Consider the following 21,024-nt stretch of genomic DNA (forward strand, 5'->3'; position numbering starts at 1 on the left):
TCCCCTAATACTGTATCTGAAGTCTCTTTTATATAGACCTTAGTGGTCCCCTAATACTGTATCTGAAGTCTCTTTTATATAGACCTTAGTGGTCCCCTAATACTGTATCTGAAGTCTCTTTTATATAGACCTTAGTGGTCCCCTAATACTGTATCTGAAGTCTCTTTTATATAGGCCTTAGTGGTCCCCTAATACTGTATCTGAAGTCTCTTTTATATAGACCTTAGTGGTCCCTCTAATACTGTATCTGAAGTCTCTTTTATATAGACCTTAGTGGTCCCCTAATACTGTATCTGAAGTCTCTTTTATATAGACCTTAGTGGTCCCCTAATACTGTATCTGAAGTCTCTTTTATATAGACCTTAGTGGTCCCCTAATACTGTATCTGAAGTCTCTTTTATATAGGCCTTAGTGGTCTCCTAATACTGTATCTGAAGTCTCTTTCCCAAAATTCAGCCTTGGTGCAGAATTACAGCCACTAGAGCCAGTCCCACAATGAGCTTTCCTTAGGATGAGACATGTCTGTGTCTGTAGCTTTAAATGCTATTGAGGAGGAGAGGGGGGGGCAAGGTGGAGGGTGGGGGTGTGGCCTTGACCAACTGCCATGCTTTGCTAGTTTTCCAGCCATGATGTCTCTCTCTTTCTCATGGGGGGCCTAATTCTCTGGTTGGGCAAAGCAGAGAAAGGGGAGGTAACCTTTCCCCTTATGACATCATAAAGGGAAGATTCCAGATCGGCCCATCTGAGCTTTCATTTTCTCAAAGGCAGAGCAGGATACCCAGGGCTCGGTTTACACCTATCACCATTTCTAGCCACTGGGGGGCCATAGGCAGGCTGGGGGAGCTCATATTAATGTTAAAAAACCTCATAAAGTGACATTTCCAGGGTTAACACAGAAAGTATCCCCCCCCCCCGAAGCAGTGATGACAGCGCTACGGATCAGTCAAAGCACATTTAATATCTATTCAACTGCGTATAAATACATGAAATGAGAAGTAATACACGGTTGTTATGACAGAAAGCTTGGTTTGTTCGACCCGTGAGCCGGTCCCACGGGCCTACTTTCTTGCGTTTACTTCCGTTTTGAACTCAAGAGACGAGTGTTTTCCAACGTTTTGGAAGTTTTTAAAGTGAATTTGAAGTGGTCACTCGTGCTGCCCCCCCCTCTGCATTACTCCCGAGTCAGACAACCACAATTCTGAGAATAAAAACCCAGAAATATAAACCATATTCCTCCTTTTAAAAAAAATGTGCACATCGGCTGCTGTGAACGTGGAACCAAAATGATGTATTTTCAAACACAGAAAGAAATGAATAAAGGCATTTTTCGACACAGTTTTTAATCCCGTCAGCTGAGACAAAAAGCCGACTTAAAAACGACCCGACATCATCATCATCATCATCATCACAAACGCATTGGATGTCACGTTCACGTCGAAACATTTCATTGGGAATAAACTGGGATTATAAATTAACCGCATTCACTTTGCTGCGAGGCTGGAAAAACGGCGCAGTTTTAGGCCCTTATTCTATAATACAGAGTGGTTATATTTCTCTTTATGTTTCCAACCTGCTCACGGACACGAGAGAGAGAGAGAGAGAGAGAGAGAGAGAGAGAGAGAGAGAGAGATAGATAGAGAGAGAGATAGACAGATATATATATCTAGCTCTCTCTCTCTAGCTCTCTCTCTCTCTCTCTCGGTTCTGTACGAGCTGATCCGTGTCAGGAAGCTCAATGGTGTTTTAAGCCTCCACACCTGCCAGGAAACCGAAAAAGAAAACCTACAAAAACAGACATAAAATTAAAAACCTAACTCTTCGGTCTGGAATGGAGAATTTTTCAACAGTAGCAAAAACAGAAAAAAACAAAAAAAAAAACATTCAGGTTTATTGACATTTCATGATATTCTACACTTTGCAGATCTTTTTTTATAGGCAAGAGAGCGATACCAATACTTCAACATGGACTTCAATTATTAACCATATAGAACAACCTGTAGTGAAAGAGTCCACGAGATACCCCTCTCTGATACCCCGACGGCCCTCCCGATGGGAACTTTTCGGGGATAGTTTGGAGCGCGGAGGGTTGCCGTCATCGTCGCCCTACGGCGGAAAAAAAAGAAGGGTAGGGGGAGCTAGGAGGCGAATGAAAAAGGAGGTAAATATAGAAACTAGCACACGTAAAGGTGCATGTTTCTCTGGGTGGAAGGGGGAGTTGTAAAGCAGGAGGCTGACAGGAGTGTAGAAGCAGGGGATTGTGGGGTTTTTGAGAAAGGATGATGCAGAGGTACCCGGGAGATGACGGGGGGAGGGTTTGAGGGCAGTTTGTGGGGTGGGGGCGTTCGCAGGGCGGGCAGGCGGGTGGGCGGCCCACCCCTACTAGAAGGTCTTCCTGTGGATGGCACGTGCTCTGTCTTCTTCGTATTCTCGCTTCGACACCCACATCTTCTTGAAGGTGTCCAGTGATGCCAGGATGGAGCCGCTGCCGGGACGAGAGCACGGGACAGATTAGACATTTTGTTTACCCCCCTCCTGGTGTCCTCGGGTCACATTTGACCCATTTTCAAAAAGTTTCTATATCAGAAATGTGGATGGTTCCTACGGCGCTCTTCACAAGTTCAATACATGATCAGTTCACTACTTTCATTGAATTTGGGTGTTTTAGTCAATTTGATAGCATGTAAAGAAACATTTATAATAGAACAATGAAAACGTAGGGAAAAATGTCGAAAAAAAGCACCGAAAAAAGTGACCAAAATGTCGGGAAAATCTTCAAAAATGCCAAAAAAAAGTGACAAAACTTTGAAAAACGTGACAATAACATCGGAAAAAGTGACAAAAAAAAACTTTGAAAAAATGACAAAAACTTCGGAAATCATGACAAAGACATCGGAAAACGTGACAAAAACATCGTAAAAAGTGACAAAAAAAACTTTGAAAAAATGACAAAAACATCGGAAAAAGTGACAAAAAAAACTTTGAAAAAATGACAAAAACATTGGAAAGCGACGTCATGAAGCGACGTAATTACGCGACGTTATGAAGCGACGTTATGAAGCACAGAAAAAAAGTGACAAAAATGTCGGGAAAATCTTCAAAAATGCCCAAAAAAAAAGTGACAAAAACGTGGGAAACGCTTATAAAAAGGTCAAAGAATTGCAGAAAAATATTGACAAAAACTTCGGAAATCGTGACAAAAACATCGGAAAAAGTGACAAAAACATCGGAAAATGTGACAATAACATCGGAAATCGTGACAAAAACATCAGAAAACGTGACAATAACATCGGAAAAAGTGACAAAAATATCGGAAATCGTGACAAAAACATCGGAAAACGTGACAAAAAAAACTTTGAAAAAATGACAAAAACATTGGAAAGCGACGTAATTACGCGATGTTATGAAGCGACGTTATGAAGTGACGTTATGAAAAAAAGCACAGAAAAAAAGTGACAAAAATGTCGGGAAAATCTTCAAAAATGCCAAAAAAAAGTGACAAAACTTTGAAAAAAAGTGACAAAAACGTCGGGAAAAAGTGACAGCATTTGAAAATGACAAAAACTTCGGAAATCGTGACAAAAACATCGGAAAAAGTGACAAATACATCGGAAAACATGACAAAAACATCGGAAAACGTGACAAAAACATCGGAAAACGTGACAATAACTTTGAAAAAATGACAAAAACATTGAAAGCGACGACCATGAAGCGACAAATTACGCCGACGTATGAAGCGTGACAATGAAGCATCGGAAAAACGTGACAAAAACGTCGGAAAACTTCAAAATGCCCGAAAACGTGTGACAAAAACATCGGGAAACGTGTATAAAAAAGCGTCAAAGAATTGCAGAAAAATATTGACAAAACGCGAAATCGCGACATAAAACATCGTTAAAAAGTGACAATGAAAACTGATAAAGTGGAAAAATAGTACAGACAAAAACATCGGAAAACGTGACAATAAACATCAGAAAAACGTGACAATAACATCGAAAAATGTGACAAAAAACTTCGGAAATCGTGACAAAAACATCGGAAAACGTGACAAAAACATCGGAAAACATGACAATAACATCGGAAAACGTGACAATAACATCGGAAAACGTGACAAAAAAACTTTGAAAAAATGACAAAAACATTGGAAAGCGACGTTATGAAGCGACGTTATGAAGCGACGTTATGAAGCGACGTTATGAAGTGACGTTAGGAAAAAAAGCACAGAAAAAAAGTGATAAAAATGTCGGGAAAATCTTCAAAAAAAGAAGTGACAAAACTTTGAAAAAAGTGACAAAAACGTGGGAAACGCTTATAAAAAGGTCAAAGAATCTTTGAAAAAATGACAAAAACATCGGAAAACGTGACAAAAACATCAGAAAACGTGACAATAACATCGGAAAACGTGACAAATAACATCGGAAAACGTGACAAAAACATCGGAAAACGTGACAATAACATCGGAAAACGTGACAATAACATCGGAAAAAGTGACAAAAACATCGGAAAAAGTGACAAAAATATCGGAAATCGTGACAAAAACATCAGAAAACGTGACAATAACATCAGAAAAAGTGACAAAAAAAACTTTGAAAAAATGACAAAAACATCGGAAAACGTGACAAAAACATCGGAAAACGTGACAAAAACGTCGGAAAACGTGACAAAAACATCGGAAAACGTGACAAAAAAAACGTTGAAAAAATGACAAAAACATTGGAAAGCGACGTTATGAAGCGACGTTATGACGTGACGTTATGAAGTGACGTTATGAAGTGACGTTATGAAGTGATGTTAGGAAAAAAAGCACAGAAAAAAAGTGACAAAAATGTCGGGAAAATCTTCAAAATGCAAAAAAAAAAGTGACAAAACTGAAAAAAGTGACAAAAACGTGGGAAACGCTTATAAAAAGGTCAAAGAATTGCAGAAAAATATTGACAAAAACTTCGGAAATCATGACAAAAGACATCGGAAAACGTGACAAAAACATCGGAAAACGTGACAAAAAAACTTTGAAAAAATGACAAAAACATTGGAAAGCGACGTTATGAAGCGACGTTATGACGTGACGTTATGAAGTGACGTTATGAAAAAAAGCACAGAAAAAAAGTGATAAAAATGTCGGGAAAATCTTCAAAAAAAAAAGTGACAAAAACGTGGGAAACGCTTACAGAATCTTTGAAAAAATGACAAAAACATCGGAAAACATGACAAAAACATCGGAAAACGTGACAAAAACATCGGAAAACGTGACAATAACGTCGGAAAAAGTGACAAAAACATCGGAAAAAGTGACAAAAATGTTGGGAAAATCTTCAAAAATACCAGTAAAAGTGACAAAACTTCAAAAAAAGTGACAAAAACGTGGGAAACGCTTATAAAAAGGTCAAAGAAATTTTAGAAAAAGTGCCAAAAGACGACTAAAACGTTGGATTTTTGAAAAACATTTTGACAAACAAAAAGTTGCATAATCCCATCCCCCCAAAAAACACTGGGTACTCTGAGTTCTTACCCAATCCATGTGGAGTAGAGCCTCTCTTGGGGAGCAGAAATCTGGAACAGAGAGCGACAACACACACGGTTACAGAGCATTTCAAAATAAAAGCTCGGGACTTTTGACCATTAATCGTTTTCAAATCAAACTCACGATTTGAAAGAATGCGATTAGATAATCGTGAAGAATTAATCGAGTGTGAACATTTAGTTGAATGTTTGTCTAACATTTTGTATTCCTTTTGTTATTGTTATTAAATGTTAATAAGTTAAATGCTGGAATAATGAACGTTGTGTAGTGACGTTGTGAAGTGACGTGGTGAAGTGACGTTGTGAAGTGACGTTGTGAAGTGACATTGTGAAGTGACGTTGTGAAGTGACGTGGTGAAGTGACATTATGAAGTGACGTGGTGAAGTGACATTATGAAGTGACGTGGTGAAGTGACGTTGTGTAGTGACGTTGTGAAGTGACGTTGTGTAGTGACGTTGTGTAGTGACGTGGTGAAGTGACGTTGTGTAGTGACGTGAAGTGACGTGGTGAAGTGACGTGGTGAAGTGGCGTTATTTAGTGACGTGAAGTGACGTTGTGGTGAAGTGGCGTGGTGAAGTGGCGTTATTTAGTGACGTGGTGAAGTGACGTGAAGTGACGTGGTGAAGTGACGTGGTGAAGTGGCGTTATTTAGTGATGTGGTGAAGTGGCGTTATTTAGTGATGTGGTGAAGTGGCGTTATTTAGTGACGTGAAGTTGTGAAGTGACGTGGTGAAGTGGCGTTATTTAGTGACGTGGTGAAGTGACGTTGTGTAGTGACGTGAAGTGACATGGTGAAGTGACGTTGTGAAGTGGCGTTATTTAGTGACGTGGTGAAGTGACGTTGTGTAGTGACGTGAAGTGATGTGGTGAAGTGGCGTTATGAAGTGACGTGGTGAAGTGGCGTTATTTAGTGACGTGAAGTTGTGAAGTGACGTTGTGAAGTGACGTTATTTAGTGACGTGAAGTGACGTTGTGTAGTGACGTTGTGAAGTGACGACGTGTAGTGACGTTGTGTAGTGACGTTGTGTAGTGACGTGGTGAAGTGACGTTGTGAAGTGACGTTGTGAAGTGACGTTGTGAAGTGACGTGGTGAAGTGACATGGTGAAGTGACGTTGTGAAGTGACGTTGTGAAGTGACGTTGTGAAGTGACGTTGTGAAGTGACGTTGTGAAGTGACGATGTGAAGTGACGTGGTGAAGTGACGTGGTGAAGTGACGTTGTGAAGTGACGTTGTGAAGCGACGTTGTGTAGCGACGTTGTGTAGCGACGTTGTGTAGCGACGTTGTGAAGCGACGTTATTACGAGACGTTATGAAGCGACGTTATGAAGTGACGTTATGAAGTGACGTTATGAAGTGACATTATGAAGTGGCGTTATGAAGTGACGTAATTACGCGACGTGAACGTCATCTAAAAGCTGCAAACCCCGCGATGAAGCCGCGATGAAGCCACAGTTTTTGCAAGTTCCCGCATTTTCATCGCATAAATATCCCGCACATTCCATCACATTTTTTAAGAAAACGTGACGCATAATCAAGGATTTTGGCCCAAAACAATCACAAATCGCACTTTTCTGGAAGGACTGGCTACACAGAAACATCAGCCCAGTGACCCACCTTGATCTTCACGTCTTTGGGTGCGAGCTTCTTGACTTCAGTTAGTAGTCGTTCCCCAAAACCTATAAAAAGGAAAAGAGAGGATTCAGGAAATGTGTGCAGCGTCCAATGAGCACGCGTCATCACTTACCACCAACCTTTGATCAGAGTAGTGTTCCTATTTTACTTCGGTAAAGCGTCCTAATACTTCTTTCCTCCTCTTTTATTTGTGAAGTGAACTTACAGGAGTTTGAAGCACACAAATAACGGCTGCTGAATTCATTTGAAAAGTGAGAAAGGTTGCGGAGAATGTCTGTAGTTGTTGAATATAACTGCCATTTCAACACTGTAAAAAGAAATGACTATCGTCCCAGCTCTAGTGAGTTTAACTGTCTACACCAGCGGTGTAGTCAACGTAACTTCACTAAGGCCACACTGACGTGTAGTGTGTATTAACATGCTCTTATTTAATCACAAATGTAAATATCTTTGAGTGTATTATTGCATGTCTCATATAGCTTTCTCACTGACAGTTTGGTCAACATAGAGCCCCCCCCCCCCAAAAAAAAAAGTCAGCAGAACACAGTTCCTTAGTCATCACACAGGTTAGCAAATCAAGCAAATCAAAGATTACATATTTAAAAGCAGGCCGCCACACAGTCTCCCAGCAGCCTGAATATGAAAACTCTCTGCTTCTGGGGGAATTTCGGAGTCTCAATTTCTGCAAAGTCTGCTTCGAGCGTCGCGTGATTGCAGTTCAAAGTTTTAGTTTGGTTTAGCTCACAACTAGGACGCCCAAAATGTACGAGGGGCCGGATTTGACACGTGTGCTTTACACTAGGGATAGACCGATTAGCGGGCCGTTTTCTGTAGTGGCGTGTTCTTTGCCTGATAACTGATAAAGTTAAAGCGCCCATATTCTGCTCATTTTCAGGTTCATAACTGTATTTTAAGGTTGTACCAGAATAGGTTTACATGGTTTCATTTTCAAAAAACACCATATTGTTGTTGTACTGCACAGCTCTCTCTCACTGCTGCAGATCCTCTTTCAGCTGGTCTCTGTTTTAGCTACAGAGTGAGACCTCTTTTCTTCTTCTGTACTATCTTTGTTGGCAGTCGCACATGCTCAGTAGCTCAGATGTAGCTCATGTCAGCTAGCTAGCTCCATAGACAGTAAAAGAAAGGCTGTTTCTCCACCTTCAGTCAGTTACAAGGCAGGATTAGCTGGGAGACTTCTTCTAAATGAGGGCGCACATGGAAGTAGTTCTTTAGTAGATTATGGTGAACTTGTGTGTGTTGTAGCAGTGCTTTGCTATTGAGAACGAGGTAGCATGCTAGCGTTAGCATTAGCATGCTAATGGTTGCGGTTAGCCAGCTCATTTCGGCTAGTGACGTAGAAAGCCGTGCAGATGTTGACCAGCTCACCCGGAGACTGAAGGCAGGACACATTCAGAAACCGTATCTCACTCAGAACAGCATGGATGGTTGTTTTCTAAGTTTGTATGTGTGTGGAAGCACCAGAGACACAAAAGAACACCCCAAATCCCAGAAAAAGGGTTTTTTTTCATAATATGGGCACTTTAAGGAATTAAAGGTGCAGTAGGTAGGCCTTATAAAACTAACTTTCTGTCATAGTAGAACTACATGAAGCAGGTCGTTTAATAAATCCGGCTCCTCTGGCTCCACCTACAGCCTGTAGTGAGATTGCAAAAATCCACCACTCCCTGTTCAGATGCACCAATCAGGGCCAGGGGGGGGGTTTGAGGACACACTTACCGAGCCCTTTCTGTGAGTCTGCATCGATGCAGACTTCACCAAAGGGAATTACCCACAGTTCAAAGCGTTGTGACGTTTACCGTGGAGACCGTAGGGAAATCCGGAAATTACAAAAGGTAAACAACAGCAGGACACACGACCACGGAGCAGACCAGCCTGTCGTCCAGCTCGTAAAACAAGAGGTTGAAAACGTGGAATCAGGCCGCCGTCTCCTGGGCCTCGGCCGTGTGGAAAGCTACAAACTTAAAATGAAAATTCCCAAACCGACAAGTGTCAGCAACATCTTTGTTTATTAAACGTCACCAAGGTAACATGTGATCTGGTGAAGTGCTGTCCCAATCCCATTTCTACCTATCTGAGCCCATGTGGCCTCACACACTCACTCCTCAGCACCTGAGATCAGTTCAGTCTGCGAGTCTTTCGTCCTTAGTCCTCAGGGCTCACTTTGGGATTGGGCCAATCACCGCTCATGCACATGCATTCATTCTCCCTTGTGGGGGGAGGGGCTTAGGAGGCCGTTTTGGGCCTTTAGCGGAAAGGGGGGAGGGACTGAGAAGTTGTCGATGTTCACATTTTTTGGCTAAGTCCTGGATCTTCCCAATCCTACCTATGGCACACTTTAAAAAAAAGTGTTCTACTTTGGTTACTACAGCTCTGTGTGTGTCCCTCTGCACCACTGAGTCAACTTCAACTGATGTCCCGCCCACAACACCATCTGACTCTCCGTTACTGGGTATTAGGTTCAAAGGTTCTCATTCATTAAATAATGATGTAATGGGTATGCATTGTGTGTCTAGTGTGGCGTCCAGGAAGAGCAGCTGACTGCTAGGGCCACAAACAAAAACAAACAAACCTTTGATGAGGGTGGAGCCGCCACACAGCACTATGGTGGAGTAGAGCGTGCGCCGGAGGTCCATGTCGGACTTCTGGATGGCGTACGCCAGGACCTCGTGGATCCCCGAGCTCTCGTCTCCGATCAGGTCGGGTCTGAACAACAGCTCCGGCGCCCGGAACCTCGCCGGCCCGATCTGAGGAAAGAAGGGCGCGTTTCAGGGGCTGGAGATCGGTTCAGACGGGGGGAGGGGGGGAGGCTCTCACATTTTCACTAGAGGAATATGTGGGAAATACTTCACGTCCACTCACATTTAAAGTGCTTCCATCCGGGAGTACGTACTGCGCCTTCTCTGTTTCCAAAGTCTCGTCCTTTTGTGGGTTGAGAGACAGATAACACGCTCTCTGCGGAGTCAGAAAACACATTTGATTAGACAAAAAAACTAAAACAATGCAGCGATAAACCTCGCTCCACTGGCTACCCATCCAGGCAAGAGCAAGATTGTAAAATCCTCCTTTTTACCTACAAAAATAGCTGAATGGCTTTGCGCCCTCATACCTAGCTGAACTGATCAACCCCTATACCCCCCGCACGACCACTCCGCTCCCTGGGTACCAACCTTTTAGACATTCCTAGGGTCAAAAAGGTATCGGCAGGCCACCGTGCCTTTTTCTTACCGAGCACCGTACCTCTGGAATAACCTTCCGTTGTATGTCAGAGAGACAGCTCTATCACCACTTCAAATCAAAACATTCCCAAACATTATGGACCATCGTTATGACTTCCTCTATCTTTTGTTTTTACCCTCGTACCACTTTTCATTTCACTGTTATGTACCTATATAGCCGCAATGATTTTAATGTATTTTTTGTATGCCTTGATGAGGCATTGCTTGCTGACATATTATAAGGTGCCAGGCTTGCAGCACCAGCAAGCCTGCCAGGCTTGCAGCACCAGCAAGCCTGCCAGGCTTCCAGCACCAGCAAGCCTGCCAGGCTTCCAGCACCAGCAAGCCTGCCAGGCTTCCAGCACCAGCAAGCCTGCCAGGCTTCCAGCACCAGCAAGCCTGCCAGGCTTCCAGCACCAGCACTGTTAGTGGGGGAGGGGCAGTGCATGGTCTGCACGTGAACTGCAGTGTCTCCAGCAACACAGAGCTGCCTGTGGACGCCCGTCTGTAAATAATGATGGGAAAAAACTATCGGCGAACACAGCAGCCACGCATCGGCTGATGCTGATACACGTAAAAACTCAAATAACGGCCCGAAATATCGGCCGGCCGATAAAATCAGTCTATCACTACTCACCACTTCTTCTTTTTTAAGCTTATTATTTGGGGCTTTTCCCTTTATTTGATACGGACAGTGGGTTGACAGGTAAGGGGAGAGAAAAAGACAAGGGGACGACACGCAGCAAAGGGCCGTAGGTCGGATTCGAACCCGGGGCCGCTATGAAGGACTCAGCCTAAATGGGGCGCACGCTCTCACTGGGTGAGCTAGAGGTCCGCCCCCGCGCCTCACCTCTTTGACGGTGCGGACGACCTCGAACTCGGCCGAGGTGTTGAAGTTGTAGCCTTCTTTGCGCAGCAGCAGGCGCAGGTACCGCGACACGTCTCGCCCGGCGATGTCCACGCGCATGATGGAGTGCGGGATGGCGAAGCCCTCGTAGATGGGAACCACGTGGGTCACCCCGTCGCCCGAGTCCAGCACGACGCCAGTGGTCCGGCCTGTGGCGTACCTGCAACAAAAACACGGGCCAGTCACGTCAGATTTACACGCCAGGATTGGCTACGTACAGAGCATTTAACCCTTGTGTTGTCTTCCCACCGACCATGCAACTGACACACACACACACACACACACACACACACACAGAGAGACACCCTTGTGTTGTCTTCCCAGAGAGAGAGAGACACACAGAGACACACACACAGATACACACAAACAGACAGACAGACAGACCCTTGTGTTGTCTTCCCAGAGAGAGAGAGAGAGAGACACACAGACAGAGAGAGAGAGAGAGAGACACACACACACACAGAGAGAGAGAGACACACACACACACACACACACACACAGAGAGAGAGAGAGACACACACACACACAGAGAGAGAGAGAGAGACACACACACACACACTTGTGTAACCCACCGACCATGCAACTTTTTTTTTTTTTTCTGGGTCAAAAATTTCAAATTAATAAAATTTTTTTTGGTCACATTTTTTCCAATTTTTTGATGTTATTGTCGATTTTTCTGCATGTGTACTCACAAGCTGAGGACAGCCTGCATGGAGATGAAGAGAGCGGGAACGTTGAAGGTCTCAAAGAAAACCTCCGCGGCCTTCTCTCTGTTCTTGCTGGGGTTGAGAGGAGCTTCGGTCAGCAGTACAGGATGCTACCAAAGAGAAAACACGACGACGCACACACACACACACACACACACACACACACACACACACACACACACGTTTGAATATCCACATATCCGACAAACAGTTTTTCGCCTGTGTAGCAGCAGGAAAGGCGGAGAGGACATCCTCACCTCCTCTGAGAATGTCTGCAGCTGCTCCTTGGAGTAGACGTACTGCCAGATCCTCTCCATGTCGTTCCAGTCCTTCACTATGCCGTGCTCCATCGGATACCGCACCGACAGCAGGCCCCTGTGCTCCTGGCGGTCGGACAGACGGGAGACATTAGGAAAACATCAGGAAGGTGGAAATCAGTCTGGATCAACGGAAGTACATTTCCAGGATGAAGTCCTGACATCTGACTGAGCTATTTCTACCAAAAATGACTCGCGCTGGTTAGGGGGTACATTAACCTGACTCCGCCAGATGGATTGCTTCGCATTTGCTCGCCATATCCATCTGGGAACTTTCCGTTCCAGGGGCGAAAATACTGGTTAGCTGATTGGATAAACCATCTGTCTATCACCACCTATGTTGGTGATAGACGGGCCAAATCAACCAATCAGATCAGAGCTAGCTAAGTTAGTGTAGCTAGCGTTAGTTTGGCTTCAAGGACCTTGCTGTTCTTCTAATGCCATCGTTTATCAAACAATTAAGCTAGGTAACGTAGCTAACGTTAACGTTTTTAAACGTACCATTTGTATGTGACATGAACCTCATCAACGACAATCCCCGCCAAGTTTTCACGGTACACTTCTGAAGAAGAGCAAAAACATCTTTTCCTCCGAGAAAAGCCTCCAGTGCTCTTCTTTCAATGAAGGAATACTTCCTAATTCGGATAAAAACTTGCGCGATAGCTACGCTCATCTCATCTGTGGAAGCCGCCACGTTGTTTAGACTGAACGGTCGCTTCTTGTTGCGTCACACCTAAACCCGCCTCAAAACCAACGCTGATTGGTCGATGGTTTGGCGAACAGCTCCACATCTTCTCTGTCTCAACATGCCAGACTGATCTGCGAGTGGAAAACTGGAGCTGGCGAGCTCAGGACGCTCTCATGGGGCTAGGGGTACATGGCTTAAAGGAACTGTTCAAAGGGGGAACATTATTGGAAACAGCTTGAGAACCAGTGGTCTAAACTGTAGCTTATAAAGCGGGCTGCTTAAAAGAAGCGATCTTCTCATACTATAAGTAGGGAGCTCCTATCAGGCCTTTGCTCCTGTTAAAAAAATGAACAACCCCCCTTCTGTATGGAGTTATAGTTCTGAATAAAAGTACACATTGTGCACTCTGCTGGAAAAAATACCCTCAGGGAAGAATCTTAACTGTGTGATTCTGGCTAAAAAAAAATCCTCCAAACTGTGGAGTGTTACCTCCGCCTTGGGTCCGATGAAGAGGTCCCCCTCCAGGGCTCCTGCCATCACGCGCACATGCTTGGGACGCCCCACACTGAAACAAACAAACACACACACACACACACACACACACACACACACACACACAGAGAGAGACACACACAAAGAGAGACACACACAAAGAGAGACACACACAAAGAGAGACACACAGAGACAGACACACACACAGAGAGAGACAGAGCGAGACACACACACACACACACACACAGAGAGACACACAGAGCACACACACAGAGCGAGACACACACACACACACACAGAGACAGACACACACACACACACACACACAGACAGACAGACACACACACACAGAGACAGACACACACACAGAGAGAGACGACAGACAGCAGAGCGAGACACACACACACACACACAGAGACAGACACACACACACACACACACACACACACACAGACACAGAGAGAGACAGACACACACACACACACACACACACACAGACACACACACACACACACACACACACACACACACGTCAGGCAACCAAATATAAACGCAACACAGATATGCAGAACTGAGTCAAACTAAAGCTTAAAACCGGCAGGGTCTCTGATTGTCAATGAATCATTTGAGTCACTTCTCAAGCAAACATGCCGAACATTTGCTGACACCAGCCTCTTTAAATGTCAGTATTGTTTTGCTTTTCTCGGTTTGACATCATTGTGAAAGATATATATCTCTGGGAGACTGTGATGTACATTTTTTTTCCACAAAGATCCTGACATTTGAAAGACAAAGATGGACAAAATAATAAGCAGATTAGTTGATAATGTAGCTGAGGGCTTTAAGAAAGGGGTGAAGGAACACTTACTAGTTAGGGAAACTAGATGGATTAGCTTCGCATTTGCTCGCCATATCCATCTGGGAACTTTCCGTTCCAGGGGCGAAAATACTGGTTAGCTGATTGGATAAACCATCTGTCTATCACCACCTATGTTGGTGATAGACGGGCCAAATCAACCAATCAGATCAGAGCTAGCTAAGTTAGTGTAGCTAGCGTTAGTTTTGGCTTCAAGGACCTTGCTGTTCTTCTAATGCCATCGTTTATCAAACAATTAAGCTAGGTAACGTAGCTAACGTTAACGTTTTTAAACGTACCATTTGTATGTGACATGAACCTCATCAACGACAATCCCCGCCAAGTTTTCACGGTACACTTCTGAAGAAGAGCAAAAACATCTTTTCCTCCGAGAAAAGCCTCCAGTGCTCTTCTTTCAATGAAGGAATACTTCCTAATTCGGATAAAAACTTGCGCGATAGCTACGCTCATCTCATCTGTGGAAGCCGCCACGTTGTTTAGACTGAACGGTCGCTTCTCGTTGCGTCACACCTAAACCCGCCTCAAAACCAACGCTGATTGGTGGATGGTTTGGCGAACAGCTCCACATCTTCTCTGTCTCAACATGCCAGACTGATCTGCGAGTGGAAAACTGGAGCTGGCGAGCTCAGGACGCTCTCATGGGGCTAGGGGTACAGGGCTTAAAGGAACTGTTCAAAGGGGGAACATTATTGGAAACAGCTTGAGAACCAGTGGTCTAAACTGTAGCTTATAAAGCGGGCTGCTTAAAAGAAGCGATCTTCTCATACTATAAGTAGGGAGCTCCTATCAGGCCTTTGCTCCTGTTAAAAAAATGAACAACCCCCTTCTGTATGGAGTTATAGTTCTGAATAAAAGTACACATTGTGCACTCTGCTGGAAAAAATACCCTCAGGGAAGAATCTTAACTGTGTGATTCTGGCTAAAAAAAAATCCTCCAAACTGTGGAGTGTTACCTCCGCCTTGGGTCCGATGAAGAGGTCCCCCTCCAGGGCTCCTGCCATCACGGCACATGCTTGGGACGCCCCACACTGAAACACACACACACACACACACAGAGAGAGACACACACACACACACACACACACAGAGAGAGACACACACACAGAGAGAGACACACACACAGAGAGACACACACACACAGAGAGAGACACACAGACACACACACACACACACAGACACAGACAGAGACACACACACACACACACAGAGCGAGACACACACACACACACACACAGAGACAGACACACACACAGACACACACACACAGACAGACACACACACACACACAGAGACAGACACACACACAGAGAGAGAGACAGACAGCAGACGAGACACACACACACACACAGAGAGAGACACACACACACACAGACACACACACAGAGAGAGACACACAGACACACACACACACACACACACACACACACACACACACACACACGTCAGGCAACCAAATATAAACGCAACACAGATATGCAGAACTGAGTCAAACTAAAGCTTAAAACCGGCAGGTCTCTGATTGTCAATGAATCATTTGAGTCACTTCTCAAGCAAACATGCCGAACATTTGCTGACACCAGCCTCTTTAAATGTCAGTATTGTTTTGCTTTTCTCGGTTTGACATCATTGTGAAAGATATATATCTCTGGGAGACTGTGATGTACATTTTTTTCCACAAAGATCCTGACATTTGAAAGACAAAGATGGACAAAATAATAAGCAGATTAGTTGATAATGTAGCTGAGGGCTTTAAGAAAGGGGTGAAGGAACACTTACTAGTTAGGGAAACAGTATTTGGGGATCTGGTCACCGGCAAAACCAGCTTTGATCACCCCCGAACCCTGCAGAAAAGAGGGATATTAGATTAGATTAGGCTTCATTGATCCACAATTGGGAAATGTCAGTGATACAGCAGCAAATATAAGACACACAGCACACATACGGTATATATACAAGACATAACAGGATAGAATTAAAACAATATACACAGGAAAGAATTCAGAAACGTATATGCATGTCCCAGGCAAGGTACTTTTGAATGACAATTGTGTACCCTTTTCTTTCATTTTGTACCCTTCAATTAGTCAAAAGGTCCAGTTCTGGCCTCTTAAAAAACAGCACTGTACTCTTAAGGGAACATATTAAAAAAGTGTACCTGGAAGTACAGAAAGGTTCTTGTCTCCTACCTCCATTTTTGAGTGTGTATGCGAGTCTTAACTAACGCTCGTTCGTTGGAAGCGTTAAACAGTTGTATTGCATATTGGTTATGACATCCCATGCTTCTGGTAGGAACTAAAAGCTACAGTGGATGTATAATACAAGAACTACTATTCAAAAAATATACGCAGGAAAGGAAGTGGAGGATAAAACAGTACAACCTACTTAAATAGTATTTATAAAGAAGTCATTAAAACCTATGTCTCTGCATGTTGCACCGCTTGTGGCTCGGAGGCAGAATGGTCGCCCCCCCCCCACGCCCCCCATAACCACAAGGTTGGCAGATCAATCCCAGGCTCCCTCCGGCCACATGTCAAAGTGTCCCTGAGCGAGACATCGAACCCCAAGTTGCTCCCCCGGGCGCTGTATGTGTAGCTGTCCACTGCTCCTAATACTTACGATGGGTTGAATGCAGTAATAGCAACATGACATCACGCCCACTTTCTTAAGCCAAGTGGCGTGTTATCTGTACGCATTTTGAGCTATCCGCGTGTAACAGAGGATGGATACCCGAACCGAGCCCATCGGTGCCCGTCGGGCCATGCCAGGTTCAGACAGATATTTAGAAATGATGTTGGGGGTCGGGTCGGGCTCGGTCACATCAGCGCGATAAGGCATTGAACATTTTAAAACATCTTCTTATGTAGGTGTGCGCCTGTGTTAACGTGCGCTTGTTGCCCCGTGTGCACTGATGACATCATCTGTTGACATTTCCGAATGCCTTCCTACAGTTCAGTGTTTCCTTTAGGATTTTTTTTTTTGAAGTGGGGGCTGGTCTGTCCGAACAACCTACACCTAGAACGGACCCACCGCGGTGATGGTTTTGGTGGAGCTGTTCGTTTAATAGTCGACTCGGAAGAAAGCGAACGTTTTCACAGTAAACTCCATCAACACAACAGTATGTGGAGTTAAACTGGACGGGTCCAATGACCTCTCAATAGTTCTACTAGTTGTTAAACTGGACGGGTCCAATGACCTCTCAATAGTTCTACTAGTTGTTAAACTGGACGGGTCCAATGACCTCTCAATAGTTCTACTAGTTGTTAAACTGGACGGGTCCAATAACCTGTGAATGGTTCTACTTGTTGTTAAACTGGACGGGTCCAATAACCTCTCAATAGTTCTACTTGTTGTTAAACTGGACGGGTCCAATGACCTCTCAATAGTTCTACTAGTTGTTAAACTGGATGGGTCCAATAACCTCTCAATGGTTCTACTAGTTGTTAAACTGGACGGGTCCAATGACCTCTCAATAGTTCTACTAGTTGTTAAACTGGACGGGTCCAATGACCTCTCAATAGTTCTACTAGTTGTTAAACTGGACGGGTCCAATGACCTCTCAATAGTTCTACTGGTTGTTAAACTGGACGGGTCCAATAACCTCTGATCAGTCTGATTAAAGAGAATGTTATGAAAATGTTTGAAGGCAGAAGCTGATATTCACTGTGCAAGACATGTGAGGAGTCATTTGAAATATTTCTGGCCAGTCTGAGCATACTAGTATTGTGAGCCTCCTGAAAGGAGTGTGCTACAGGTAGTCCTATAATCTTTGAGCACATTTTAATCTGATTCAATAGCTTGGTTTTATTTTTAACTGATAGGCTACTTAGCCAAGCAGTACTACAGTAGAGCATGATACTCTGAATTACTCATGTGAAAAACAAAGAAATGATTTGGCTACTAGCTCCAAAAGGATCTCAATCTACGGAGAAAATAAACATGTATTTTTTTGCAGATGATGAGAGAGTCCATGAGAGAGTTTCGTCTATCATGACACCCAGATATTTATAGACCTATAGATACGTGACTGATTTCTGAGTCATGGATCTTCACTGAGGACAGCTGACAATTCAGGGTTACTCCGAAAATGATTTCCTCTGTCTTCACAGTGTTAATAATGAGAGCATTGTTATCACACCACTTAACTAACCAATCCACATTGCCCTGATACAGCGTAGGGTCATCACACGTGTTCAACAAGGTCAGTAGAGTTGAGGCATCTGAGTACTGAGTACATACTACTCGCTACGGCGTGAATTGACACGCAATCGCAAGGTAATGTAAGTCAATGGAGGCCAAATGGCGTTGATATCATTATAGTGATCAATAATCAGCCTGTGTCTATGTTATCTCCTTACATATACCTACGCTCTCCGTCTCTGCTAGATTGGGAATGATTGAGATTTCTCTTGGCACAGCTACCAGAAGACTTCCAACTTTCAGACAGGTTGCTCACGTCACATCTACGTCTTCAAGCTCAGTTGGAGGCTGCTCAGTAACGCTCAGCCATCACCGGGAAAGAGCTTCTAATGTCCTTCACTGGTCTCCGTCCAGAGACAACGGGATCTGTTGGTCCATTACACATATACTGTCTATGGTAATGGCCGGTCGAAAGAAATCCAAAATCCGGAAGCAGCAGCCAGACCCACGTGACGCGTTCGTCCAATCAGCTGCCGGTTTTCATTTTTTGGGCGACTATCAGATTAGCGCCGCCTGCTGTTATGGAGATGTATTACGTCTCGTCTCTTCGCTGTGTTCTGAGGCACTTTTTCGACCAACTCGGGGAGACTGATCAGTCCGTCTGGCTTTTCTGCCGACGGTCGGCGTGTCACGGCCTTTACGCTCAGTGGTGGGAGTGTTAAAAAAGTGTTATTGTACATTGGATATGACACATTTAAACTCAACATCACAGGGTTACGGAGTGAACTAAAAGCTGCAGTGCTTTAATCTCTCAGCAGACAGGGAGGTCATAAGACACAGCCGGAAGCCTCCGACACACACACACACACACACACACACACACACACAGCTTCTGTCTTAACAGCTACTTTGTGTTACACTCTCATTAGGCACAGGTGTGTGTGTCTGTCGGTCTGTGTGTATATATGTGTGTCTGTGTGTGTGTGCGCGTGGGGGTGTCTCTGTGTGCGTGTGTCTCTGTCTGTGTGTGTGTGTGTGTGTGTCTGTGTGTGTGTGAGTGTCTCTGTGTGCGTGTGTCTCTGTGTGTGTGTGTGTGTGTTGTTATTGGCCTTTGGTTTGTGTTTGTTCTGTTTTTTTTGCTTTCCCCTTATAAACGTTAAGAAATATGTTCAAAATGTTTGTCTTGTACTGATGTGTTTTTGAGGTCCGTCTCTTTTGAAAACAGTGATGGTTCATCTCAATGGGTTATTACTAATATAGAACTCCAATGAACAGCCAAAGTGTGTTTCTGCGGCGTTCATTCGTGTGTCCTCTCTTATCCTAGCACAACAGGAAAGGGAGTCAAACTGAAAACACAACAGTGTGTAAAGCTAACTAGACTTTTAAAAAGCCTCTCACATTCTTGCTGAGCTGTCAGGTTTGGATTGGAAAACTACGATTTTGAAGACAGGGTGGACATTTGTAACGGATATCACCATGAAACTTCCCCCATTTACTGACATTAAGACGCTGATTTTCTGTTACGAGTTTTCTGGAGAAAAAAAAAATATGTTCAAATATGTAAATGAGGCATTATCTAAAGCTAACGTTTGCGTAATTTAGGAGGAAATTACAAACAAGAATTAGATAAAGTGTAGTATAATGAATGTTTTCTTTCCACCAGTCTGAAAGAAGACATGTTATAGAAGAGTAATAGCCCAAAATGTCTAAATAGAAAACGAATGTTTTCCCCTGTAGTGTCTCCCATCTGATGGCAAACCGGAGCTAGCTTAAGCCAGTCGGTTAACTGGAAGCTAGCTGCAGCTTTGGGTTGGATAAATCAAGAAGATGCTATTTATGCTAGCAGCTGGAGCTAATGCTAATAACATTTTAGGGTGGAGACCTGTCAAGCAACGGTGGAAGCCACTGCACATTCAATATAGGTGACCGGGGTCGACCACATACATATTTGTTAGCTATAACACAATAGTTGCCAAGGCTAACAGTTAGCCTAGCGGCCTCGGTTAGGGTGTGGATGAATGACATCATCATACTTACATTATCAATCACAACGGGCTGGTTAGCTAAAATGTCATAGGACTCCATGACGGACTAGATATTGAAGATATGTTTCTATCGATCCGTGTGTGTATTCCTCCCCGCGCAGTGTTTTAATCATGTAAAAGATAACGCGCTGTCACTCCGCACTGTGCCGTCTCGACGCCGCCGCTTCTCTCTCTGTGCTGCTGCTGAACAGTTGGCCCGCCTCTGTCTGCCTACCACAACAACACCACCGCTGCCGCTCGGACTGAAAGGAGAATCAGCCAATCATATTTACAAGAATCTTGACTGACAGGAGGGTCGACCAATCAAAGCGTTTAACCGAATAGCCATGCGTTTCAGGCTTGTTTGCTTTCAGGGGCAGCACAAGCTGTGGAAACTACGGCTTCTCTTTGTGAGGAAAAACGCCCAGTTAAACGTTACTGGTTTATTGGGATCTTTTGAGCCGATGCAGAGACTAAAACGGCAGGTC

At 44.1% G+C, this 21,024-nt stretch overlaps 1 protein-coding gene across 2 annotated transcripts; it reads right to left on the reverse strand.

Annotated features, from left to right (window-relative positions):
• Positions 1–939: 939 nt before the first annotated feature.
• On the reverse strand, positions 940–20,750 carry actr1b (actin related protein 1B). 2 transcript variants are annotated; one of them, XM_078271049.1, is made up of 11 exons: positions 20,550–20,750; positions 16,152–16,216; positions 13,496–13,571; positions 12,259–12,384; positions 11,987–12,111; positions 11,238–11,454; positions 10,032–10,124; positions 9,742–9,916; positions 7,134–7,195; positions 5,507–5,547; positions 940–2,482 (listed from the first exon to the last, which is right to left on the reverse strand). In XM_078271049.1, the coding sequence occupies exons 1-11, from the start codon at positions 20,595–20,597 to the stop codon at positions 2,380–2,382; spliced, it is 1,131 nt and encodes a 376-aa protein (XP_078127175.1). In that variant the 5' UTR covers positions 20,598–20,750; the 3' UTR covers positions 940–2,379. The 2 variants fall into 2 exon arrangements, with proteins under 2 accessions (XP_078127175.1, XP_078127176.1); XM_078271050.1 differs by lacking the exons at positions 16,152–16,216; positions 20,550–20,750 and adding an exon at positions 14,367–14,373.
• Positions 20,751–21,024: the final 274 nt, after the last annotated feature.

The sequence above is a fragment of the Sander vitreus genome, chromosome 16, assembly GCF_031162955.1.
Source record: "Sander vitreus isolate 19-12246 chromosome 16, sanVit1, whole genome shotgun sequence".
In the NCBI taxonomy this organism is placed as follows: Eukaryota; Metazoa; Chordata; class Actinopteri; order Perciformes; family Percidae; genus Sander; species Sander vitreus.

Excerpts from the sequence above, each read along its gene's own strand:
- actr1b (XM_078271049.1), bottom strand. The coding sequence starts at position 20,597 with ATGGAGTCCTATGACATTTTAGCTAACCAGCCCGTTGTGATTGATAAT. Across the intron at positions 13,572-16,151 it reads AAATACTGTTTCCCTAACTA|TGTGGGGCGTCCCAAGCATG; the intron begins GTAAGTGTTCCT and ends TGTTTGTTTCAG. Across the intron at positions 7,196-9,741 it reads CGGCTCCACCCTCATCAAAG|GTTTTGGGGAACGACTACTA; the intron begins GTTTGTTTGTTT and ends TCCTTTTTATAG.